Source organism: Tachysurus vachellii, chromosome 20 (assembly GCF_030014155.1).
Source record: "Tachysurus vachellii isolate PV-2020 chromosome 20, HZAU_Pvac_v1, whole genome shotgun sequence".
NCBI lineage: Eukaryota > Metazoa > Chordata > Actinopteri > Siluriformes > Bagridae > Tachysurus > Tachysurus vachellii.
Window position 1 is genome coordinate 10,955,263 of NC_083479.1, and position 20,715 is coordinate 10,975,977.

At 36.7% G+C, this 20,715-nt stretch overlaps 1 protein-coding gene across 1 annotated transcript in view; it reads left to right on the forward strand.

Moving 5' to 3' along the window:
- opcml (opioid binding protein/cell adhesion molecule-like) overlaps positions 1-20,715 on the forward strand; it is a 129,679-nt gene that overhangs the window by 83,579 nt on the left and 25,385 nt on the right. The window contains exon 3 of the mRNA XM_060896334.1: positions 2,472-2,597. Within this exon, the coding sequence (XP_060752317.1) occupies positions 2,472-2,597 (126 nt within the window). The remainder of the gene's footprint in view (positions 1-2,471; positions 2,598-20,715) is intronic.

Consider the following 20,715-nt stretch of genomic DNA (forward strand, 5'->3'; position numbering starts at 1 on the left):
GCTCACTACATTGGTTGCCTGTTTGTTTTAGAGTGGATTTTAAAATTTTGCTCCTCGTTTATAAATCTCTGAATGGTTTGGCCCTCCCCATCTCAGTGAGTTACTCACTGAGTATCAACGCACTACTGTAGAGCCCTTCGGTCTTCCAACCAGGATCTATTGTTTACCCCAAAGTTGAGGCTTATGAACGTGAGATCTTACAGAGGTTGTGCTTTCTGTATTGCTGCCCCCAGGCTCTGGAATGCCTTGCCACTTTCCATTAGACTAGCCTCTTCTCTTAATATTTTTAAGACCAGGCTAAAGAATTTTTTTTTTCAAACGCGTATGGCTGATGGGATATTTGTAGGATTTTATAATTTTTCTGTTTGTTTGTTGTGTGTTTTTCTGTTTTTAATGACCTAATGGAAAGCACATTGGTTCGACAGAAGGTGTAATTAATTGTGCTATATAAACAAATTGTCATGTTATTGTTAATCCAGTTTTACACAACTAGCACATAATTTTATCCATATTTTTGTAAATATTGTATAGAAATGTAAGTTTGCGTTCATTTCAGAAATATGTTGTTTATTTATTTATAGGTGTATAGAGCTAGTTCTCACCACTTTCTTCTGTATGAGGAGAGGCTGAGAATTAAACAGAAAGAAAGGTGAACACTTAAGATCAAGGTTATTCAGAAGTCATGCAGCATAAACAGGTCCTTTCAGCGTACTTAGTATAGAAGACAAAGGGAAGGTCTTTTTTTTATACTTCCTCTTTGGTCTCATCAAGGACAGTGGTGCAATTATTGCGGAAAATAAATCATAAAACAGTTGTCTCTTATTGAAGTTGAAAAAATCTGACAGTTAAAGTGTTCAGTAACAGACATCTGTGCTTCCACTGTTTTAAAACCCAACAGCCACCACTGAATCTAATGGCACGTCAGCTGTACTAATACTCTCCGCATTTCTACCCTTTAAAACCTCATGTATTGACACATTATTACACATTACAAATGCAAGCAGATTTTTGCAGCTGCATCAAGTTGTGTTTTTCATTGCACCTACTATCGTACATACATCTGGCCAGAGTTTTCTAACTGCAACTCTGTGTGTGTGGCAGATTTAGTAGTTTAACCATGAAATATTTACTTTTGCAGCAAACCTAGATAGCACATTCCGGCATGATAGTGCACCAGTTAAATGATATCTTTCCGGGTTTCTAGCTGCCCATTTGGCTCACACTGAAAAGGAGAAGATGGAGGAGACAGGCAAGCTGTCATCATTGCATTTGCAGTATAGGTTATGTAAACAGCATTCCTGACACAGCTATCGCATCATGTCAGTCAAGCTGTGGAAAAAGTAGGGCTGACTCATTTCTCTGCTGGAGTCCGGGCTACACAGAGACGAGGTGACTAGCGTTACCCAGTTAGGCTTTTCACAATGGTTTCTATCATGTTGTGGATTCACCTAAAATCTAGGTGAATAGGAAATCTTATTTGATTGTTAGCTCTCCTAAAAAAAAATAAAAGAAAAAAACAAAAAAACAAAAAACACTTTTACTTTTTGTCATATTTCTTTTTTGTACCTGCACATGTTTTGCATGCATGAAAGGTGCTGTTTGAATAGTATTTATTGTTTTATTATTATTATTATTATTATTATTATTATTAGTAGTAGTAGTAGTAGTAGTAGTAGTAGTAGTAGTAGTAACAGTGGTATTAGTAGAAGTAGAAGAACGAGAAATAATCATAGTAGTAGAATTACTAGTAGAAATAATAGTATTATTAATTGTAAATTAATTGAAGTAGTTGTAAAAGTAAAGATACTAGTAAAGTAAAGTAATTGTATTAGTAGTTATAGACATAGTTTAAGAAGTCGATGTACTAGTGGTTGTAAAAGTAATAGTAGAAGTAGATGTAGTCAGTAGTAGTACCCAATTATTAAATTAGTACAATGAAATAGTTCTGTTCATGATTCAAGTGGAATTTTTTTAGTATCGATGAGTTGCTCCACAACATAAATAAATCAGGCAAATACACACCCAAGGCTACCGGAGACAGGAATTCTTGGTTGTTAACTGGGAGATGTCTGTCCCTGGGGTTAGTCCTAGAATTCTTTACCTACAGACTGGTGGACAGTCGTTTCTGTGTTCCATCATCCTGGCTTTTGAGTACACTGGGTTCTGCCTCCACAGAGAACGGCTTTTAAGAACGCATCCCACAGGACTTGCTCAGTGTGCATATTGTTCATGTGGACTCAAACTGTCTTTGCTGGCTCCCTGTAGTACCAGAAAAGAATGAAGCTGATTTTGAGATTTTGCACACATGAGGAAAAAAAAGTAAAACAAAAAGAAGAATTACTGATTTATTTGTGCAACATTTTGAATTTTAAAGATAGAATTTTACTCTGAAGAATCATTCATTGTTTGATTAAATGATTTATTGTATTTATTTTATTTAAAGTTGAAATGCTTTCTATTATGTGTTGCAGTTCCAGCCAGGATTGTGAACATCTCAACAGACATAACGGTAAACGAGGGCAGTAACGTCAGTCTTATGTGTTTGGCAATTGGACGACCTGAACCCAGTATTATATGGAAATATCACTCTGCTACAGGTAAGAGTTCCTGCTCATTTCTAGAACTTTTCTCTCTTTCTTTTTTGTACTATAATTGTTTCAAATATCACAAACCACAGCAAAAAAAAAACATAGACATTGCCTTTGCTAATAGCTGATATTGAACGTGGGCTTCATGCTGAATTATTGATGAGGTTTGACTCTCTAGCATAGTCATGGAGGTATGCACCGGTTCTGTTGAAATGAGACGTAATGCATCCCTGAAATATATATGATTCTATAAATGTGTTTCTTGCAATGCAGGAAATTCTTTTTGTGGCTATGGGACATCTATTAAAAGCCCAGAGACCAATAAAGTTCTTGCCAGCTTTATTTTCAAAAACACATCGTTTCACTATGTACGCTGGCTGAAAGTAGACGATTCACTGACTTTAATTAAAACGGTAGGAAAAGCAACTAAAATGGAAAAGAAAGAAAATAAGGAAATCCCTGAAACTCCAATTTACTTCACGTTTATGTTTTTTTTTTACTTGCTTTCCCACTGGACCATTCAATATCGGCCTTCTGACGCTAAACTGTATGCTTTTCTTGTCTCTTATCCCTTTAGAAACCTTTTTACGCTAATTTCACCTTGGCCTCTTGCCCTGGGCAGCAATTAATGTTCTTATCAATACTTTTCCATTTCCATTTCACATAAAGCCTCAGCTCTTAAGCTGGCATGAGTGTATTCAGTATTTTTTTTTTCAACACCAAGAAGCCATTAATGCATTTGAAGTCTTTATATCACTACAGAGTTATGTTGATTTGATGTGTCAAATGGTGGTGAGGTAAAAAGCATTGTTGTGAAGGGGAAATAGAGAAAGGGGGGGCTCTTATTATCAGCAATTTCATAATCATACTTGTACTTTTGACTTATTACAGAAAATTAGAACAGAGGATATATGAGATAGAAAAATAGCAGGGACAGTATTTAAATAATAGTCTGAAATTTGAAAGCCTAGAATTTTGCACTTTGCTGTCTTGTGCTCAACAGTAAACCCACCATTATCACAGCTTATCATTTTCATATCTATCTGCTTTATTAAACTCCCAGGCAACCTGTGCCACTTTTAATTCACCCATTATTACCAAAAGGACATGCACCAGAAACACATGCAGCCAAGACTGAGCTCTTCAGAATCACTCCTCTGCAAAAGCAATATACACACCGCACACGTGTCTGCACACTCGCTGTCCTTTAATGTCAGGGGCTGAGCGGAGACGGCCGTTATCTGGCCTGACATTTCTCTCAGCGTCTTAATGTAAGAAATGAGATGTGAGGGATGTGTTTGTGCCTAGTGAAGACTCAGCTGCTATATGAACTTGAAGGCTCTTCTGGAATGACATTTATCAGGAGCCGCTTCTCTCCGGCCCTCCCTCCTTTGTTTCACTTCATAACGTTTCTTCTTTCAATCAGGAAATCCTTGTAGATAAATTGAGGTAGGATTCTATAGTCTGAAACAAGAAGCAGTTGTTGATCTGTCACAATGAAAGACAAATGAAAGTAAGAGAAGTAGTCGTGCTGGTGGTAGAGAGTGTTGGAACCATCAGGACAAAGCCCGAGGGCCAGAGTGTGATCCGGGGTAAGTACAGTGATGGGTGGTCATGGAATTCTAAAATCTATCAAAATCACATTTTTCTATTTAAAATTTAAAATCTATCAAGACCTAAAATGTGAAACTGTTAGCAGTGAGCAATAGCAGTACATGCACAAGTCTGTGACATAAAAACACTACACACACAGTTCTGTGACACAAAAACACTACACACACAGTTCTGTGACACAAAAACACTACACACACAGTTCTGTGACACAAAAAACACTACACACACAGTTCTGTGACATAAAAACACTACACACACAGTTCTGTGACACAAAAAACACTACACACACAGTTCTGTGACATAAAAACACTACACACAGTTATGTGACACAAAAAACACTACACACACAGTTCTGTGACACAAAAAACACTACACACACAGTTCTGTGACATAAAAACACTACACACACAGTTCTGTGACACAAAAAACACTACACACACAGTTCTGTGACATAAAAACACTAAACACAGTTCTGTGACACAAAAACACTACACACACATTTCTGTGACACAAAAACACTACACACACTTCTGTGACACAAAAACACTACACACACTTCTGTGACACAAAAACACTACACACACTTCTGTGACACAAAAACACTACACACACACTTCTGGACACAAAAACACCACACACACACTTCTGTGACACAAAAACACTCTACACACACTTCTGTGACACAAAAACACTACACACACACACACACACACACTTCTGTGACACAAAAACACTACACACATACTTTTGTGACAAAAACATTACACACAGTTCTGTGACACAAAAACACTACACACATACTTCTGTGTCACAAAAACACTACACACACGTCTGTGACACAAAATTACTACACACACACTTTTGCACATGATCTGTATATGAACATTAGTGCTTTTGTGCTTGGTTTTGCAAAAAAAAAATAAAATTTCTTTAACAAGCAAATATTCTACAGCAGACGGCAATTTTGAACCTTTAAATTGATGTTTTTATTTATTTTTTTGAAAGACAGTGAAGCTTAGGTCCATTTCTACCAGACATCCCTGGGTCAGTGTCACACATAAGTCATATATTGATTATGGTTGCATTTCATACTAAGCTAGTTTATTTTTTCAGCAGTATGACATTCACAAATCTGCACTGGTAGGTTTTAGATGAAATATTTCACAAATATTCCCATTCACTGCCGTCCCATCCAGGCTGTATTCCCTCCCTATTTGTAGGGGTTTCTAGGATAGTCTCCGGATTCACAGAGACCTGAACCGTGACTGTATTCCACAAATAATTTGTTTCTCTTTGGAATTATCTGTAATGTTCCCTCAGATATTCAGAATGGTTCAGCTCTTACTGTAGTGTGTGCCACTACATTCTGAATAAAACATCATGCTCTGAGGAACCTGAAGGCAAAAAAAAAAAAAAAAAAATACCTTTGCAATTCACTCACTCCAAAAGCTCTTTTCAGCCTTTCTGATGTCGTACACATTTTTGAGATTCTGTGGTAGTGCTTGTTATTGTAAGAGGTTCAGGTCCACAAAATTGGCTGTAGCAGCGATTGATAGACAGTCAATTGGCACTGTAGTGGGACACAGCAGTCAGGGAGCAACTCTGTCAGGCTGTTTTTCACCCAGAAATCTTTGCGGGCTTTTTGCAAAGGCAGAACTGTCAATGAGGACAATGCTACCTGCTACTGCTTTCTAAAAGATGATGAACTCTCTGTGTGTGTGTGTGTGTGTGAGTGTGAGAGAGAGAGAGAGAGAGTGTTTGCCAGTCTTCTCACAAAAAGTACAACAATATATTGTGCATGCTTACTGATAATCGAATTAGACAGATCTGTAGACTTGGAGAAATGCAACGAAAATCTCTGTTTTCAAGTGACCAGCTGTCGTCGTTTGTGCACCGCTTCTTTATGCAGAGCATATGGCACGAGGCTGGATCCATCCCCTGCAGTTGACATTGCACCATTTGGCACTTTAGAAAACTGGAGCATTTTTCCTCATGCTCAATTTCCAAGCAGCTACTGGCTGCTTCCACCTGTTTAAAGGCTTTAGATCTGAAGACCTGCATAAACCCGCACTCAATCTCCCACCCGGAACACTCCAGACTCTCTGAGAACTCTTAATACTCTAATGCTGAGTGCAGACCAGAGCCGGAAATAATCAGCAGTGTCCCAGTTTTTCTGCCTTTCACCAAGAAAAAAACTTTCTCTATTTCTGTTTATTGGAAGCTTAGAAGGAACACAACCTTAGAGGAAAAGTCCACCCTGAAACAGAAGTAGATTTATATTGATATTTTGTAATATTAGTGATCCTGTTGAAAAAAGAAAAATGCTCCTAGAGAAGAAAAGATACAAGGGCTTTTCTTCTAATGCACAATTTTCCACAGATGTTCCATGTAGTGAAGACATGAATTTCTAAAATGCCAGACATCTATATGAGATTTGGTTACTTAGCAATCTACAGGATGACAAGCATGGGGTGGCTTTGAGTCTGATATAAACATAAGACTTCCCAATCTAGGGAGCAGTTTGCAAATATTTTGTGAATTCATTGTAGAACTGGCACTCAGTAATTAAGAAGATACATGTTTTCTCATTATCCTGACATGCTGTTAGAATTCAGTCTGAAAAACATGGTCAACATTATAAAGTGTTAATCTTAAGCAGATTTCTTGTTACAATTTTATACAACCCTCATGGTCCTTATGGAATGTTCCTTTTTCCGTATTATTATTATCATTATTATTATTATTATTATTATTATTATTATTATTATTATTATTTTCTTTTTATTATGTTATTTATTTTTATTTTATTTATTTATTTATTTTTATTATACTACACATAAACTACACTATACTACACACACTGTGCAACAGGCCTACAACACATACAAAGAAATGCTGTAAACCAAAAATGCTTAAAGAAAGAAAGAAAGAAAGAAAGAAAGACAGACAGACAGACAGACTAGACAAGTCTAGTTTTGCCAGTATTTGTCACAAAAGTGTCAACAGCATTGCAGCGGTCAGTGCAGACACAACAACAGTGCAGCGGTCCTGTATGCAGGGTCTAAAAGGCCCTTCTTTTATCCTTCTTATTAAAGTCATTGATATATAATTTTCTATAATTTTCTATATTCTAAGCGCAGAAAAGGCATTAATGTAAGTAAACAAAATAATGGTTGAGATAAATATAGCTAATGCTTAGCTTTAAAGATCTTCATTTCGCAGTGCATCCAGGCACCATTTTAATTTTCACACACATTACTAGCATCACCAATATTTGGACACAATCCACATGAAGTAATGCGACTTTTAACCTCTTTCTATGCAACAATTTCAGATGATTTGAAGGTGCAGATAGAACAGAATAACTTTGGTCTCAATAATTGCTCACTGACTAATGGTAGCTAGATCAAGATTCAGGTAAATACAGTACACTCAACATTTAGACTCAGGCAAGGTTTCCTTTGTGCTACTGAGCATCACAATTCTTCTAGAAAATTCACATTGAAACAGCTTTGTTTGCTGCAGTTACCTCTTTTGTTTTAGCTTTAATTTTTTTTTTTTTTTTTTTTTAAATATTTTGTCTTTTATGCAATCTTTACTGGCTTGATTTGCCCTGAATTTATTTATTTTTTTCTGGAAATGTAGCATTTGGAACTACAGAATAGACTCTGTAATGCAGAAGACATAAAATAATCACATTTCTGACAAAATTTGCACTAAAAATAAGTTACTTTTGCTTATAAGACCTTTGCACAGTACCACATGTTGATATCATTAGTAGTTAGTATTAGTAGAGTTTAAATGAAAAGTCGACAACTTGATGTTGTAAAGATTTTATTGTGGCCATTTGCCCAGAAAGTTTGGTAACCCTTGTATTAAATTGACAGTTGAAATTTTAGAAGCTGATAGACAGAGTATACAAAAAAAATAGAGTGAGGTGGGCAGATTAAAGAACTAAAGCGCTTCTACATCACTCTCTTCACAGAGAATTGGAGTCATTCCTACAGCAGACAGGCCTACTGAATGGCATTGTGGGTAACAATTAAAAATAAACCCAACTCTGAATTTCATTCAAAATGAAATCATGGACACCATTGAAGATCACATATTAATTAGAAATAATGACCTGTAGGTTATTGAAGATGTTTTTTTCCCTGTACGATCTCCTTTGCTGCAATTTCTTTCATTCATTCATTTCATTAAGCATCATGCAGGTGAGATAAAACCCTTCACTGAATGAGGTCTCAGGTTTTTATTCACTGTACACATTTTTTTTTCCTCCTGTCAATTAAGGAAAATGATTTCATGGTTTTTAATGGTGAAATGACCTTGGAATAATGCTCCTTTATTTCTTTGTTTAAGAGATGCATTAGAGCAAGCTGATTTAGTGCATTACCTTAACAGCCTGGGAGGATACAAGAGCTGGAAAGTTTTAATAGGATTAAGATATATCAATTTCAAAGCAAAGCAAATGAAGCACTCTTTGAAAGTAAAATTTATGATATTGCACACTGCTGGAAGCGTATGATATGTGTGTTTTTTATGATAAGATCTGCGTGTTCATCGCTTTAGGTTCTCACGCAAACCACAACAGTGTTTATAATGAGATCTAACGCTAATAAATGCTTTTTTTTTTTAGTAAAAGGGTTGATTAATTCCGCTATTTTGAATAGTGTACGAGTAGAAATGAGACGTGTCAATAATGTCAAATTTTAGCAGTTTTTGAATGGATTTTAAATTTATGGTAGGTTCCAAAAAAAAAAAAAAGAAACCAGCAAAAACAAACAAACATGCAGGCAGACTTGCAGACTATCCAAATTAATTAGCTTACACTTTAGTGTGTAGAAAGTCTTTGCATTAGCTAGCTAAATTACTTAGCTAGCTAGCTAGAGTGTTTTATGTTTAAATTCTAGTTCAGAAAACTGCAACATCTAAACATTTTTATTTTGAAATTATAAGAAGAGCTTTGACTTACAGTAATTGATTTAAGAAGTTACTCTGACAAAAAAAGCAACAGAACTAAACAGCTACTAGATTTGTCAGCACAGTTCCAGTACAGATACCGAAACTTTTCAATTTTTCCTGTCTAACCAAGATTCCTACAAGGTACTTGATGTGCTTGATTTGGTTTTAAAATTTAAGTCCTGGAAAAATTTGAAATTAGCTGTATTATTAAGTTGTGCTTAAGTGTTGAATTGTAAAACGTCATTAAATGCGAAACTGCTAAACAAATTAGATAGAACGTGAATACTCAAAAAATTATGCTGCAGCCTCTCGTCATCCTCTTGCTATTCACTCACTCATTTTTACCGAGACATATCCTGTAACTCGTCTGGAGTATGCTGACGTTATGGTGGAATTGCAAATTTAATCTAGCATGGATGGAAAAGGCGGCATATAAAATTGCTTTCTTGAAGACACGACAAATATGCATCGTGCATTGTAAAATCTATTATTTAACTTTTATTTTTTAATTTATAAAAAAGAAATAAAGAATATGGTTGACTGGCAGCTTTTCTATAGACCTTGAGAACTATAGTGCTTGAAAAATCCTTGAAAGTTCTGGAATTTCATTTTGAAGTATATGTATGAACCCTGTCTATGCTCATGCTCAGTTTAAGGGTAGTTCGCTATAAATTGTGACTGGATTAACAAGCTTGAAATTAGCAATAAAATCAGCCAGTGGTATCCATCACCATTTCCATAAAAAGCATGTATTTTTTCGGCTGAAAATTATAGGTCGACTTGCAGTCTAGAAAAGGTGGCTGTCATCCTCTTATTACACTATGTTATAAAGTCGAACGTATCATTTTTTCCATAGGTACCAATCATGCTACATATAAATATATATATTTTTTAAAAAAGGTAAAGCTTCAGTGGTCATTTCAAATAATCCATGCTGAAAGGAGATGGGTTTGTGTGAGGTTACACTGTGGTCTCAGCCATGCTTCCAGATGATGCCACACGATGATGGTGAGGAAAAAATAAGAAGACTGCCAGAGAAGAAATAGAGGTCAAGGGGAGAGATTAACTTACACACTATGCCAGTGTTCCTCAGTGTGGTGTCAGAGCCCAGTCTTTCTCCTCAGAGAGGTTGACATGTACTCAAGCATCGTGCCTGATGCAGTTTTGTTCTCAGACATCATAAATCACCAGCAAACGCTTGCAAATCAGGCGCAACTCAGATATCATTAGCAACAGAATAGCAGAGAGGCTGCGGCAGAGGGTTTGTAGAGAGTTGTGGCGGTGCGGTTAAACCTCATTTTGCCTGACATGATTAGCTCTCGGAGGGCTTTTCTCTTTGGCAGCCCCCCATGACGCTGGTGGAAAAGGCCTCAGCCTGGAGCTGCATGACACGCTACTTCAAGAGACTTCATTACAACTTAATAACATGTCATCGAAAGCTACTCCTCCACATGCAGCTCTGACTAATCATTAAACGGGTTTAATTCATCATCCACTTGTAATGTGAATTTAAAATAATCACTGCAGCGTTTCACTTCATCGTAGATCTTTCTTACGATAATGTCAGATGTAACATGCTCTGAATTTCGTCTGGCAGAATGTACACCTTGTTTGGGCATCTTACCTTTCAGTCCTAATAGCCTGAAATGTAATTTGTTCCATTGTAACAAGCTGAAATCTCTTTCAGGCACTTTAGGCAATTCAGCCCTCTTCTACATTTCCCACAGTTGTCTGGCATCATTATAAGAGGAAAGAGCGATGAGCGAGGCGCTGTTTGCTTTAATAAAGCACAGCCCCTTAGTAGACAGTGCATGATTCAACCTTAGCTTTCTCTGTGGGCCGTGTTACCAGCATTTACATGGGAAATAAATGCAAAGTGCCTCAAAATGGATAACAAATGCTGCAGTAATATTTTTATGCTCTTCTGACTTCATGCTTTTCCTTTTCCTTCTTATTGTAATAGTATTTTGTTATGAGAGCTACTTCTGAGCATGTAAACTATGATTTTATTTATTACAACATACATGTTGTCCTCTATTTTGCACTGCTCTGAAAAAAGTAAAAAAAATCAGATAACACTGCAACTCATTTAATGAATAATTTATTGGTTTTTGGGGGCAAGTGTATAAATCCATGGTTGTGGAATCGAGAAAGGTGATTCAAGAAGAACAGAAGGCGCTGCTTTCAAATAGTGCTGAAATAGAGCACAGACGTGGAAACATCTGTGGTTATCACTGGCCTTGTTAATAATGCAGATGCTCTCTGAGGAGCTGAAAGCCAGGGCCTAGAGCGAGGCTTCTGACTGTTGACAATCTTCAGGTTTACATCTGTATACAAGATGAAATTCCCCAGTACTGTAATAGTCACCCATCCTCTTTCTCTTTCTTTCTTCAATGATGTGGATGGATCCTAGGAATCTGATTTTATCTTTTTTGGGTGGGAATTGTAAACAGGTGGAGCACTTCAATCCTTATTCCCAAATACATTACCATTCACCCTGTTGCATTTTCTTGAAAAAACCTCAGATGAGCCAATTTGTAGTTATTATTGCATCCGCTTAATCAAACTCAGTGCTACATTTAATGGAATAGGATACGGCAATCCTCCTGAAACTGTAAACTACGTTTCTATCCACGTTTGAAGAGAGTCAGCGGTGTCTGGAGTTTATAAAGAATTAAAGCTCATACTGGGGAGTTTTCTCCCTGGTGGTCCAGCAGCAGGATCCCACGCTCTTATCTCCATGGCCCACTGTGGGGTTAACTCTCAGTGCCAGTTTCAAGCCTGGATAAAATGGGAGTGTTGTGTGATGAAGGACTTCCAGCATAAAACCAGTGCCAAAATCACATATGTGGATCCGACAATCTGCTGTGGTGAACCTGACCAGCGAGCAGCCGAAGGACAGCAACAACAACAAATAATGCGGGGGAACAGTCATGATATTTTATTACAATTCATCATAATATTCAACTATTTTTATCATTTAATATTCCAATATTTGTAAGAGTTAAGAGAATAAACAGATTGCGGGTTAACATGTGGTTACAGAGAGAGGAAAAACACATTAGTCAATCAAGTATACTTTTCCTCTGCAGTTAAATGTTCCTCCTGTCTGTCATGGTGCACATCTTTATGTGTTCAGGAGATAAAATATAATGAAATATAAATATGTTTATTAAAGAACTCTCTCTCATTTTTCAGTGACCTTCATATTTCATCATATCCACTTGCTCCAGCTCTCAAGAGAGTAGAAACCTCCCACTCTTGAGATTTTTCAGTTCCAATGCACATCTCTTAGAACTCTACCTTAAAATATTGCCAAACTTTTTTCATTCACGATTTCTTAAGTGTGCAAAACACCTGAACAGTGGTTTCAATATTATATTATTGAGATCCTATTTATAAGATGCTTTAAGTATCAAACACTGTGCATATTAATAGTATATGTATAATAGCTCTTCAGAGATAGTGTGGCATTGTGTTGGACATTCAGTAGCAGGTAGTATGGATTTAGGACATAGCTATGATGAAAATGTAACAAACTACTCAGTTACCCTAATTCACACTCCTAGGCCAGTAATTATCAGAGGATCTTTAGCGGTGCTAAGCAGCTGTGGCTTATTTAGCTAGAGCAAGCTCTGCACAATATGATTCAAACTTTCAGCGTGAGGTCAATCTACATGCACAAACCTGCACAAAAGAATTTTTCAAGAAATATTGTGTTTGAAGGAGCACAGCAGGGTATCTGTTTTTGGAAATATAGAAGAATAAATGAAAGCATCCCCATTGCAAAGTTTCAGTTCAAAATATTTCTAGAGCATTTATTTCTTTTTTCTTTATTTTTTATTCATATTTGTGTTTGTGTGTGTATGTTTCTTTGTTTGTTTGTAGCTAACTAGTTGGTATCCACTTGGTTCTCCAATTATTTGAGTCCAACGAATAAACCCTCTTTGGTTGTTTGTTTGTTTGTTTGTTTGTTGTTTAACAGATTGAGCACTGATCATGTTGTAGTCATGCGTTCAACACGGATTCTTGTGGAATGCTCATAATTAAGCTGCATCATTCAAAAAAAAACCAAACAAACAAAACAACAGAAAGAAAGAAAGAAAGAAAGAAAGAAAGAAAGAAAGAAAGAAAGAAAGAAAGATCAATTATATGCAAGTGATATTTTGAGCTTAAACACATGGGGATGCTTTATTGTCTGCATACTTATTTACCATGAACTTAATGAGCAGATGTGCAAAGTAGAAGGTCACTTACAGAAGAGTACGCCAGAGAATAACCCGAGAAAATCAGTGTGTTACATGATAATTTCCAACAGCTATAAAAGTAATTCTATCTGTAATATACCTACTACAACTTCTCAAGAATTCCGTCCCTGGCCTTGCTTATTTAAAAAGGCCTTTTTTTAATTTTTCTTCTTTAGACCAGCTGAATTCATTATATGCACAATTCACACCATGAAATGAACTGGATATTCTTAGTAAAATCAGGAATCGTGAACCTAGGACTGCGGTTTTCACTAGTGTTCAGAAGTACTGTCTTCAGGATAAAAAGCACAGAATTATTAGATCCACATCTGTATAAAGAAACAGTTAACCTATGGCTCTTTTAGTGCATCTGGAATGTAGGCAAGTTTAAAGGAAAAGCTTACCAAGCATTTATCTGCTACCATTACTGCTGTTTACATGTAGTTCATAATTCTATACATAAATAAATAGATTCTTAAGCTAAGCTCTTTCTCTGAATAATGCTCTCTCCTTCATTGTGGATTTTAAAGGAGTAATATCGTAATTAGAATTATGATAAATATACACATATATTAATTCATGAATCGGGCCATATTTAAGTATATCCCAGAGTTTTCACACTTATACAGCAGACTGGTCCATGCTCAAGTAATTTAAGAACATAAGTACATACAGTATAGTACAAAACATATATATAGAACATATAGTACAAAAGTTTCATATTATACAAAAGTTCAAGATTAATATTAGACTTATATTTAAATGTGTTTGTATTTATCCCCAATGAACAAGCCTGAGGTGACTAAGGTGAATGTGGCAAGGAAAAAACTGCCTTAGATGGAAGAGAAAGAAACTTTGAAGGAACTAGACTCAAAAGGGAACCCATTCTCATTTGGCTGACACTGGAGGGTGTGATTATAAATTTTTATAAACCCTGGATTGTATTATTATGAATAATGTTCTTTCTAAAGTCAATATCACGAAAATGAAAATGGACGTAAAACCACGCTCGGTATTACACATAACTTCAAACCCTTCCATCCACCCTCACATCACACACAACTCAATACATAGAACTTAATTTCGTAGGTCTGAATACTGATGTGTGTAATTTCAGTAGTGTACGAGCTCTTTAGTCTGCCTGCGTAACTCAACTCTGAGCACAGCCTTGCAGTGACTATGCAGTCTTTTTTTTTTTTTTCATCACGCATATGATTTGAAGGAAATGATATGCATGACTTGCTTTTGAAACACATCTCTCGGAAGGCAATGACATAAAATACGTACAACATCTATGCACATCAGCTTATCCACTGAAAAGTTCAATGCAGTTTACTTGAGGCTGCTTTGCGCAATATAGTGGGTCCTGTGCATCACGGCTGCCCTTTGAGTCACACGCCGCTTGTTTTAATTAGACACAGAAGCAGTAAAGCTGATTATTGATTGCGTTTTTTTTTTTTCCCCCAGAAAGGTCATAGATCTAAGCAGGAATGTGTGAGGAACAGGTTGGCGGATCGCAGATTAAATGATGACGTTAAATGGAGTGTGGGGGTGAGGGGAGGGTTCTGCCTGATCAATGTGCTGCTACTGGACCCTTCATTAAAGGGCCAAGGAGCTGGAAATAAATTACTGAGCAGCGTAAAGTAGCAGCGACACAAGACACTGAAAAGGATGCAGTCAGTTTGGCCTCAGACACCATTTATCACCTGGGAACTCATGGACACAAACATACACTCACACACCCACCCCCACACACACACACACACACAAACACACACCCACACAACCAGTGTTTGCTCCAGTCCCCTTTTCTACCTCTCCCTCTCTCTCTCTTTCTCTCTCTCTCTCTCTCTCTCTCTCTCTCTCTCTCTCTCGCTTTCCTCCTCTCCAGTTTCCAGCCTCATTTGTTTGGGTGTCTGCAAAATGTCCATTCAGACACATGCCTCTAAATAGGATAAACAACTTAAAAATGAACCTGCATTTCTCTCGGTCACCTGTTCCACTGTACTCTGTGACCTCTGCTGAACACCTCCAGGATAATTGCATGGATATTCTTTTATTTTTGTTACATCTTATGGGATAATTAGGGCATTGTATAAGAAAGCATTTTCAATTTTTTTCCTCTAACTTTTTTTTTCCACTGCTGAGGATGCAGGTTTTTATCACCATACATCAAATTAAAGTGTCCCCATTCTGTCAGCAGCTCAGCCAGGAGAGAGAAAAGGAGTTTCTTGGCTCCAAACGTGTATTTCTCTCTCTCTCTCTCTCTCTCTCTCTCTCTCTGTCTCTTTCTACAAATGGAATGCAGGTCAAATACAAGTGTGAAACCAAGCAGATGCACTCTTTAAAGTAAAGGAACAGGAAGCAGCAGTAAACGTGTGTTGCTTTGGTTTTTTTTATCTTAAGACAGTGTGTGTGCACGTGTGTGTGTGTCATGTTTTACCTGTGTTAGTCTGAGATAATGTTAAAGACCTGATTTTTCATGTACTTTCTCTTATTTCTTTTCCTCTTTAAGGGTAATTAGCTCTTCTACACCCTATGGTTCAAAATGCTCTTAGTTTCTTTTAAGCACTTTAGCCCTACATTTCTACTCACCAGGTAAAACTAGTGTGGCAAATTGGCTTAAAGAGAAATCATTCCGATTTCTTTCCTCCCTTCAGAATGCCTCTACTGTTTTTTTTGAGTCTTTTGTTCTCACCAAGAAGATAATGCAGTGTCGTTTTACGCACCGCAGTGCTCAATTGAGAAGCGTCTCTAAAAAGGCAAACAGTGTTCCTCTAAGAAAATAAGATTTAAGCATTAGCGACCGCTTAGTTTTCTGTAACTCAATAAAGGTCTTTTTTCCCCTTTCATTACCAACACATTTGGTGATAATGTAGCGCAGGCTTGGCAGTTTCACTTAGAGATGAAACAGCTTTATTTTTTTTTTCTCACAGTCTGTTACGAGCTGTTCATTTGAAAGCGGAATCGTGAGTCGTGTTTGTTTTTTTGTACTGGCAGGGCATGATGTTGGAGAGTTGTCAGGTTCTAATCTTTTATGAGGGCCTCCAGTGACCCCATCAGTGTAGCGCAGTGACCCGTGTTGGGCCAGAGAGACGCATCTTGCTGATCTGTCACACTAACATGGGGGATCAATGGTGCACTGTCAGGACAGAGTAGCTAATCCTCAACAGTTTTACTCACACTGCTTCAAGTGCATGTCTCTGCATTACTGCTTAAAATGGCATATAATATGTATAGGTCGTTTTTATTGTTTTTACCTTTTGTTTTGGTGAATCACCACTTGCTATAAGAAATATTCATTTTAATTATGCAAGATTTTTAAAAATCTTTTTTACTGACATGCACTTCCCAACCAAATGTAAACAATTATTTCTAAAAGGAATACAATAAAACATGGATTCTGTATTTGTTTATTTTTTATATTAAATGTGTATTAGGGATTTAAAAGTGCAACAAATGGAATGTTTAGTGAGTGTATAAATATTTCATTTTGAGTAAAGCTGAGAAATGGAGGTGTTAGAACAATATCAGCGACTTGGTAAGCCTTAACAAGGAGCAGCTATTTTTAGAAGCTGCTTAAAACCCCAATTTACGATTGTTGTAACGGGTATAATAGACTTGACCAGGGAAAATGTCATTGCATCAGTAATGGCTTTTCTACCCTTTCTTGTATTCCAATGAGGAGTATTTATTTATTTATTTTGTTTTTACTTCAGCACTGTTTCTGGAGGATTTTAGCCCACTCTTAAACAAATTCATCATATTTCCGTGATGTGTCAATTTATTAATATGTTGTTTGCAAATCCAGCAGTTCCTTAAGCTTAAACTTTGATTATTAGCATGGTTAGCTAATCAATAGAATCAACAGACCAATCAGCTGCCCGAAAGACAAAAATTACGTACCAATCCAGGCTCATTATTAATTCAATGTCCATTCTCCATTTTAATCCACTTTAAATGGAAATATTCCATCATGGAAATTACTGTGTTTTCTTGCTTTTACTTACAAGAGAATGTTGCTTTTTCAGCCATAAAAAATTTTAGCCATTTTTTTACATTTACAGCATTTAGCAGACACCCTTATCCAGAGCGACTTACATTTTATCTCATTTTTATACAACTGAGCAATTGAGGGTTAAGGGCCTTGCTCAGGGGCCCAGCAGAGGCAGCTTGGTGGATGTAGGAATCAAACTCACAACCTTCCGATTGGTAGCTTAAGACCTTAACCACTAGGCTACCACATTTTTCTCTCTGAAAAGACTGAGATCAAACCAGGGACCTTGTAGCTGTGATGCAACAATGTTACTTGATGCACCACGGTCACGCCTCATATTGATATTAATAATGATATGTGGTTATGCTGATGATCTCATATCATTATGGATATCAATGTAAGGATTCCGCCAACATGGGCAATGCATTACAATGATTGGCTGAATTAATTTTGGCGAACCCAGGGTCAACGATGATGAATAAGCTTGTAGGCTGTGCATAATGATCCAAAGCTCACCTTTCTTATGCCATGGCTTGCCTATTCATCTCTGAAAATTGGACCCGATCCTTCTCTCTCTACGGACGCAGCTTGGTTATTTGTTTTCATATTCTGAGACTCTTTTCAAATGATAAATCATTACCTACTCATTTTCACTCATGTGCTCTTGTAGGTCCCTTCTGATTCCGAGTAGCTGGTATAGAATGAGATTCAGTTCCTGAAACCCAGTGGTTCAAACACATCAATAGTGTTTACTCCATTATATCGTCTTGTCCGGTGCCACAGAAGGACCTGGATTCAAGCTTTAGGTCTATGTGTTTGATTTCCTAAGGGTTTTGATGCTGTTTATGATTTTATTATGAAGTGGGATCAGTGTGTGATGTCAGGGAAAAAAAGAGACTATGGCAGCGTAATTTAAAGTCTTGGCTTTGTGAAGCCTTTCTTTATCGCAGGCACTGTGACAGATGATAAGTCTTCCTGTCTTTTTCTGATGCTCTCTATGTCAGTTTTTTTTCTCTATGTCCCTGTATCTGTCTTTAAGATTTTATTTTATTTTTTATCCCTCTCTCCTTCTCCTTCGCTTTCTTTCCCTCTGGCTTTCATGACAAACTAAAGACCTACCGATTATTGAAAATAATCTTTTTCACTGAATGACTTTTTTAAATATTCCATCAGTCTGGCAGAAAGTCTGTCTCAGAAATGAATGGTGTATACTTGAACTTGCTCTTCATTTCTTCCAATAACCTCTAATTATTTCTCCATTAGCTCTTTCATGCAAGTTTCCATAAATATTACCTCACATGTCAGGTGGAAATTGAAAACATTTGAAATCATTAACTTGCTCTTTAATTTCCTGTTGTCCACCAACCGGGTTATATTCCCTTAGCAACATGAATTAAATTGTTCTCAAGCGCTTCACTCGGACTTTACTCTTATTTTCACAAAATGTACCAGAAAAAAAAAAAAAAACTACATCATTGTTCTTTTAAGTGGAGACCATGGAGATAATGACACCCTTCTACTGTTCAGTCTTACAGACAGTTCTCTATTTCAAAGACTGTGAGTAAAGGTGAGAAGATGTTTTTTTTCCATATATAATACATTTCAAAGCTTGGCTTATTTTAAAGTCCATTAAGAACAAGAGTGGCTTTGTTTGATTTTCTTTCAAAGTAAATACAAATTGCACTGATCATTCTTAAACCTTTACTAGGATTTATGTGAAATTGTGAAATCATGATTTAATTGTCTGCCTCACTGTTATCAATAAAGGGCTCTTGAGAACGAATTTACTGTAACTCTGGTAGGAAGTAGAACAGAAGGCGAAAGTCAGTGTTAAAAATTTAACCAACTGGAAGACATCACATTTATGTGCTGCTTTTCTTTTTAATGACTTGTGGGAAAACTGTTGTTGTATTGGCTAAAAAAAATAGTACCGTGCTACATTTTAACTTGGCCCAGGACCATTAAAAGGGACACATTCAAAGGGAAATAAGAGATATTGCACCCAAGTGGGATTATTTTAGATATAATCAAACAATGGCAATGACAGCCCAAACTACTGGGGCTTTTGAATACTTCTTACAAGTGACCGCTAATTATATAAACATGGAATCAGGTTTCTGAATTTGATCTCATGGTCTTAAAGTAATAAACTGATTCAGTCAATTTATTTTTATATTGCTTTTTAACAGTAGGAGATGTCTTAAAGCAGCTTTACAGAAATCCGGATGTAGATTTAGATCTCTAATATGCTAACCAGAGAAGACAATAGCAAGGAAATACTCCCTGAGATGATACAAAGAAAAAACTCTTGAGATGAATTAGAATCAAAAGGGAGTCTTGTACATCCATATAGAAAAAAGGTTAACAGCACTAGATTTGTTGAAATCATGAGCTTATTGAGAGTACTAAGAGCTGAAGCCTCACGATTCTTAAAGGTGCAAGTCTACAAGAAAAAGATCAGTCTTAGGCATAGATTGTTTTTTTCTTTTTTTTTTTTGGAAAGTAAATGTATACAGATTAATCATGTGAGATTTTCTACAGCTGAGTCACAAATGTAGAAAGATGTCAAATAATGATACACTTCTCCTGCTGTGGCTCAACTCAGCCACCAACCTGCCTCTTCCTGCTTCTTCATCTGAAAAAGAAGCAGGTTTGGTTGGTGAGGTGAGCCACAGCAGGAGAAGTGTGTCAGGATCTGGCATCATCATCACATTCAGCAGCACGACTGCATGTTTAGCTTGAAAGAGACATGGAACAGATTATTAGACATGACATGCAATGGCTTAAATGCATGCATACAGTGATTCAAGGGCATAGAGTATAAGTATAGATGCCAGCAGGCCTAGTTGTTGTCACATAATCGTCCAATTCTTTATAGGTGATTATTGTTTTTATAATCAGTGCAGTGTGGTATGGATAGAACAGGTGTAATATTGTCAAACTCTCTTGTACTGGTAAATCTGGACAAAGTAGAGAATGTTTATGTACCTAATGCACCCTGCAGAGACAAAAGGTTACAATAGTACAAACAAAAGGTTTTACATGAGCATGAACTATTTTAATGCATGCTGCAACAACATAATTCTTAGTTTAGCAATGTTTCTGGGATGGGGACAATGACTGCCCTGGTGGTGTTATCTACAAGACCTTCAATGGAGAGATTAGCATCAAGGGAAAGTCACCCAAGAGTTACTGAAAACTTTCTCCTAGCTGCATGTGGCCTTAGAAGTACTGCTATAAGAAATGACTAGAAGAACATGATTCATTGCCCAGTGTCTAATGTCATCTACACTGTCTTTAGCTT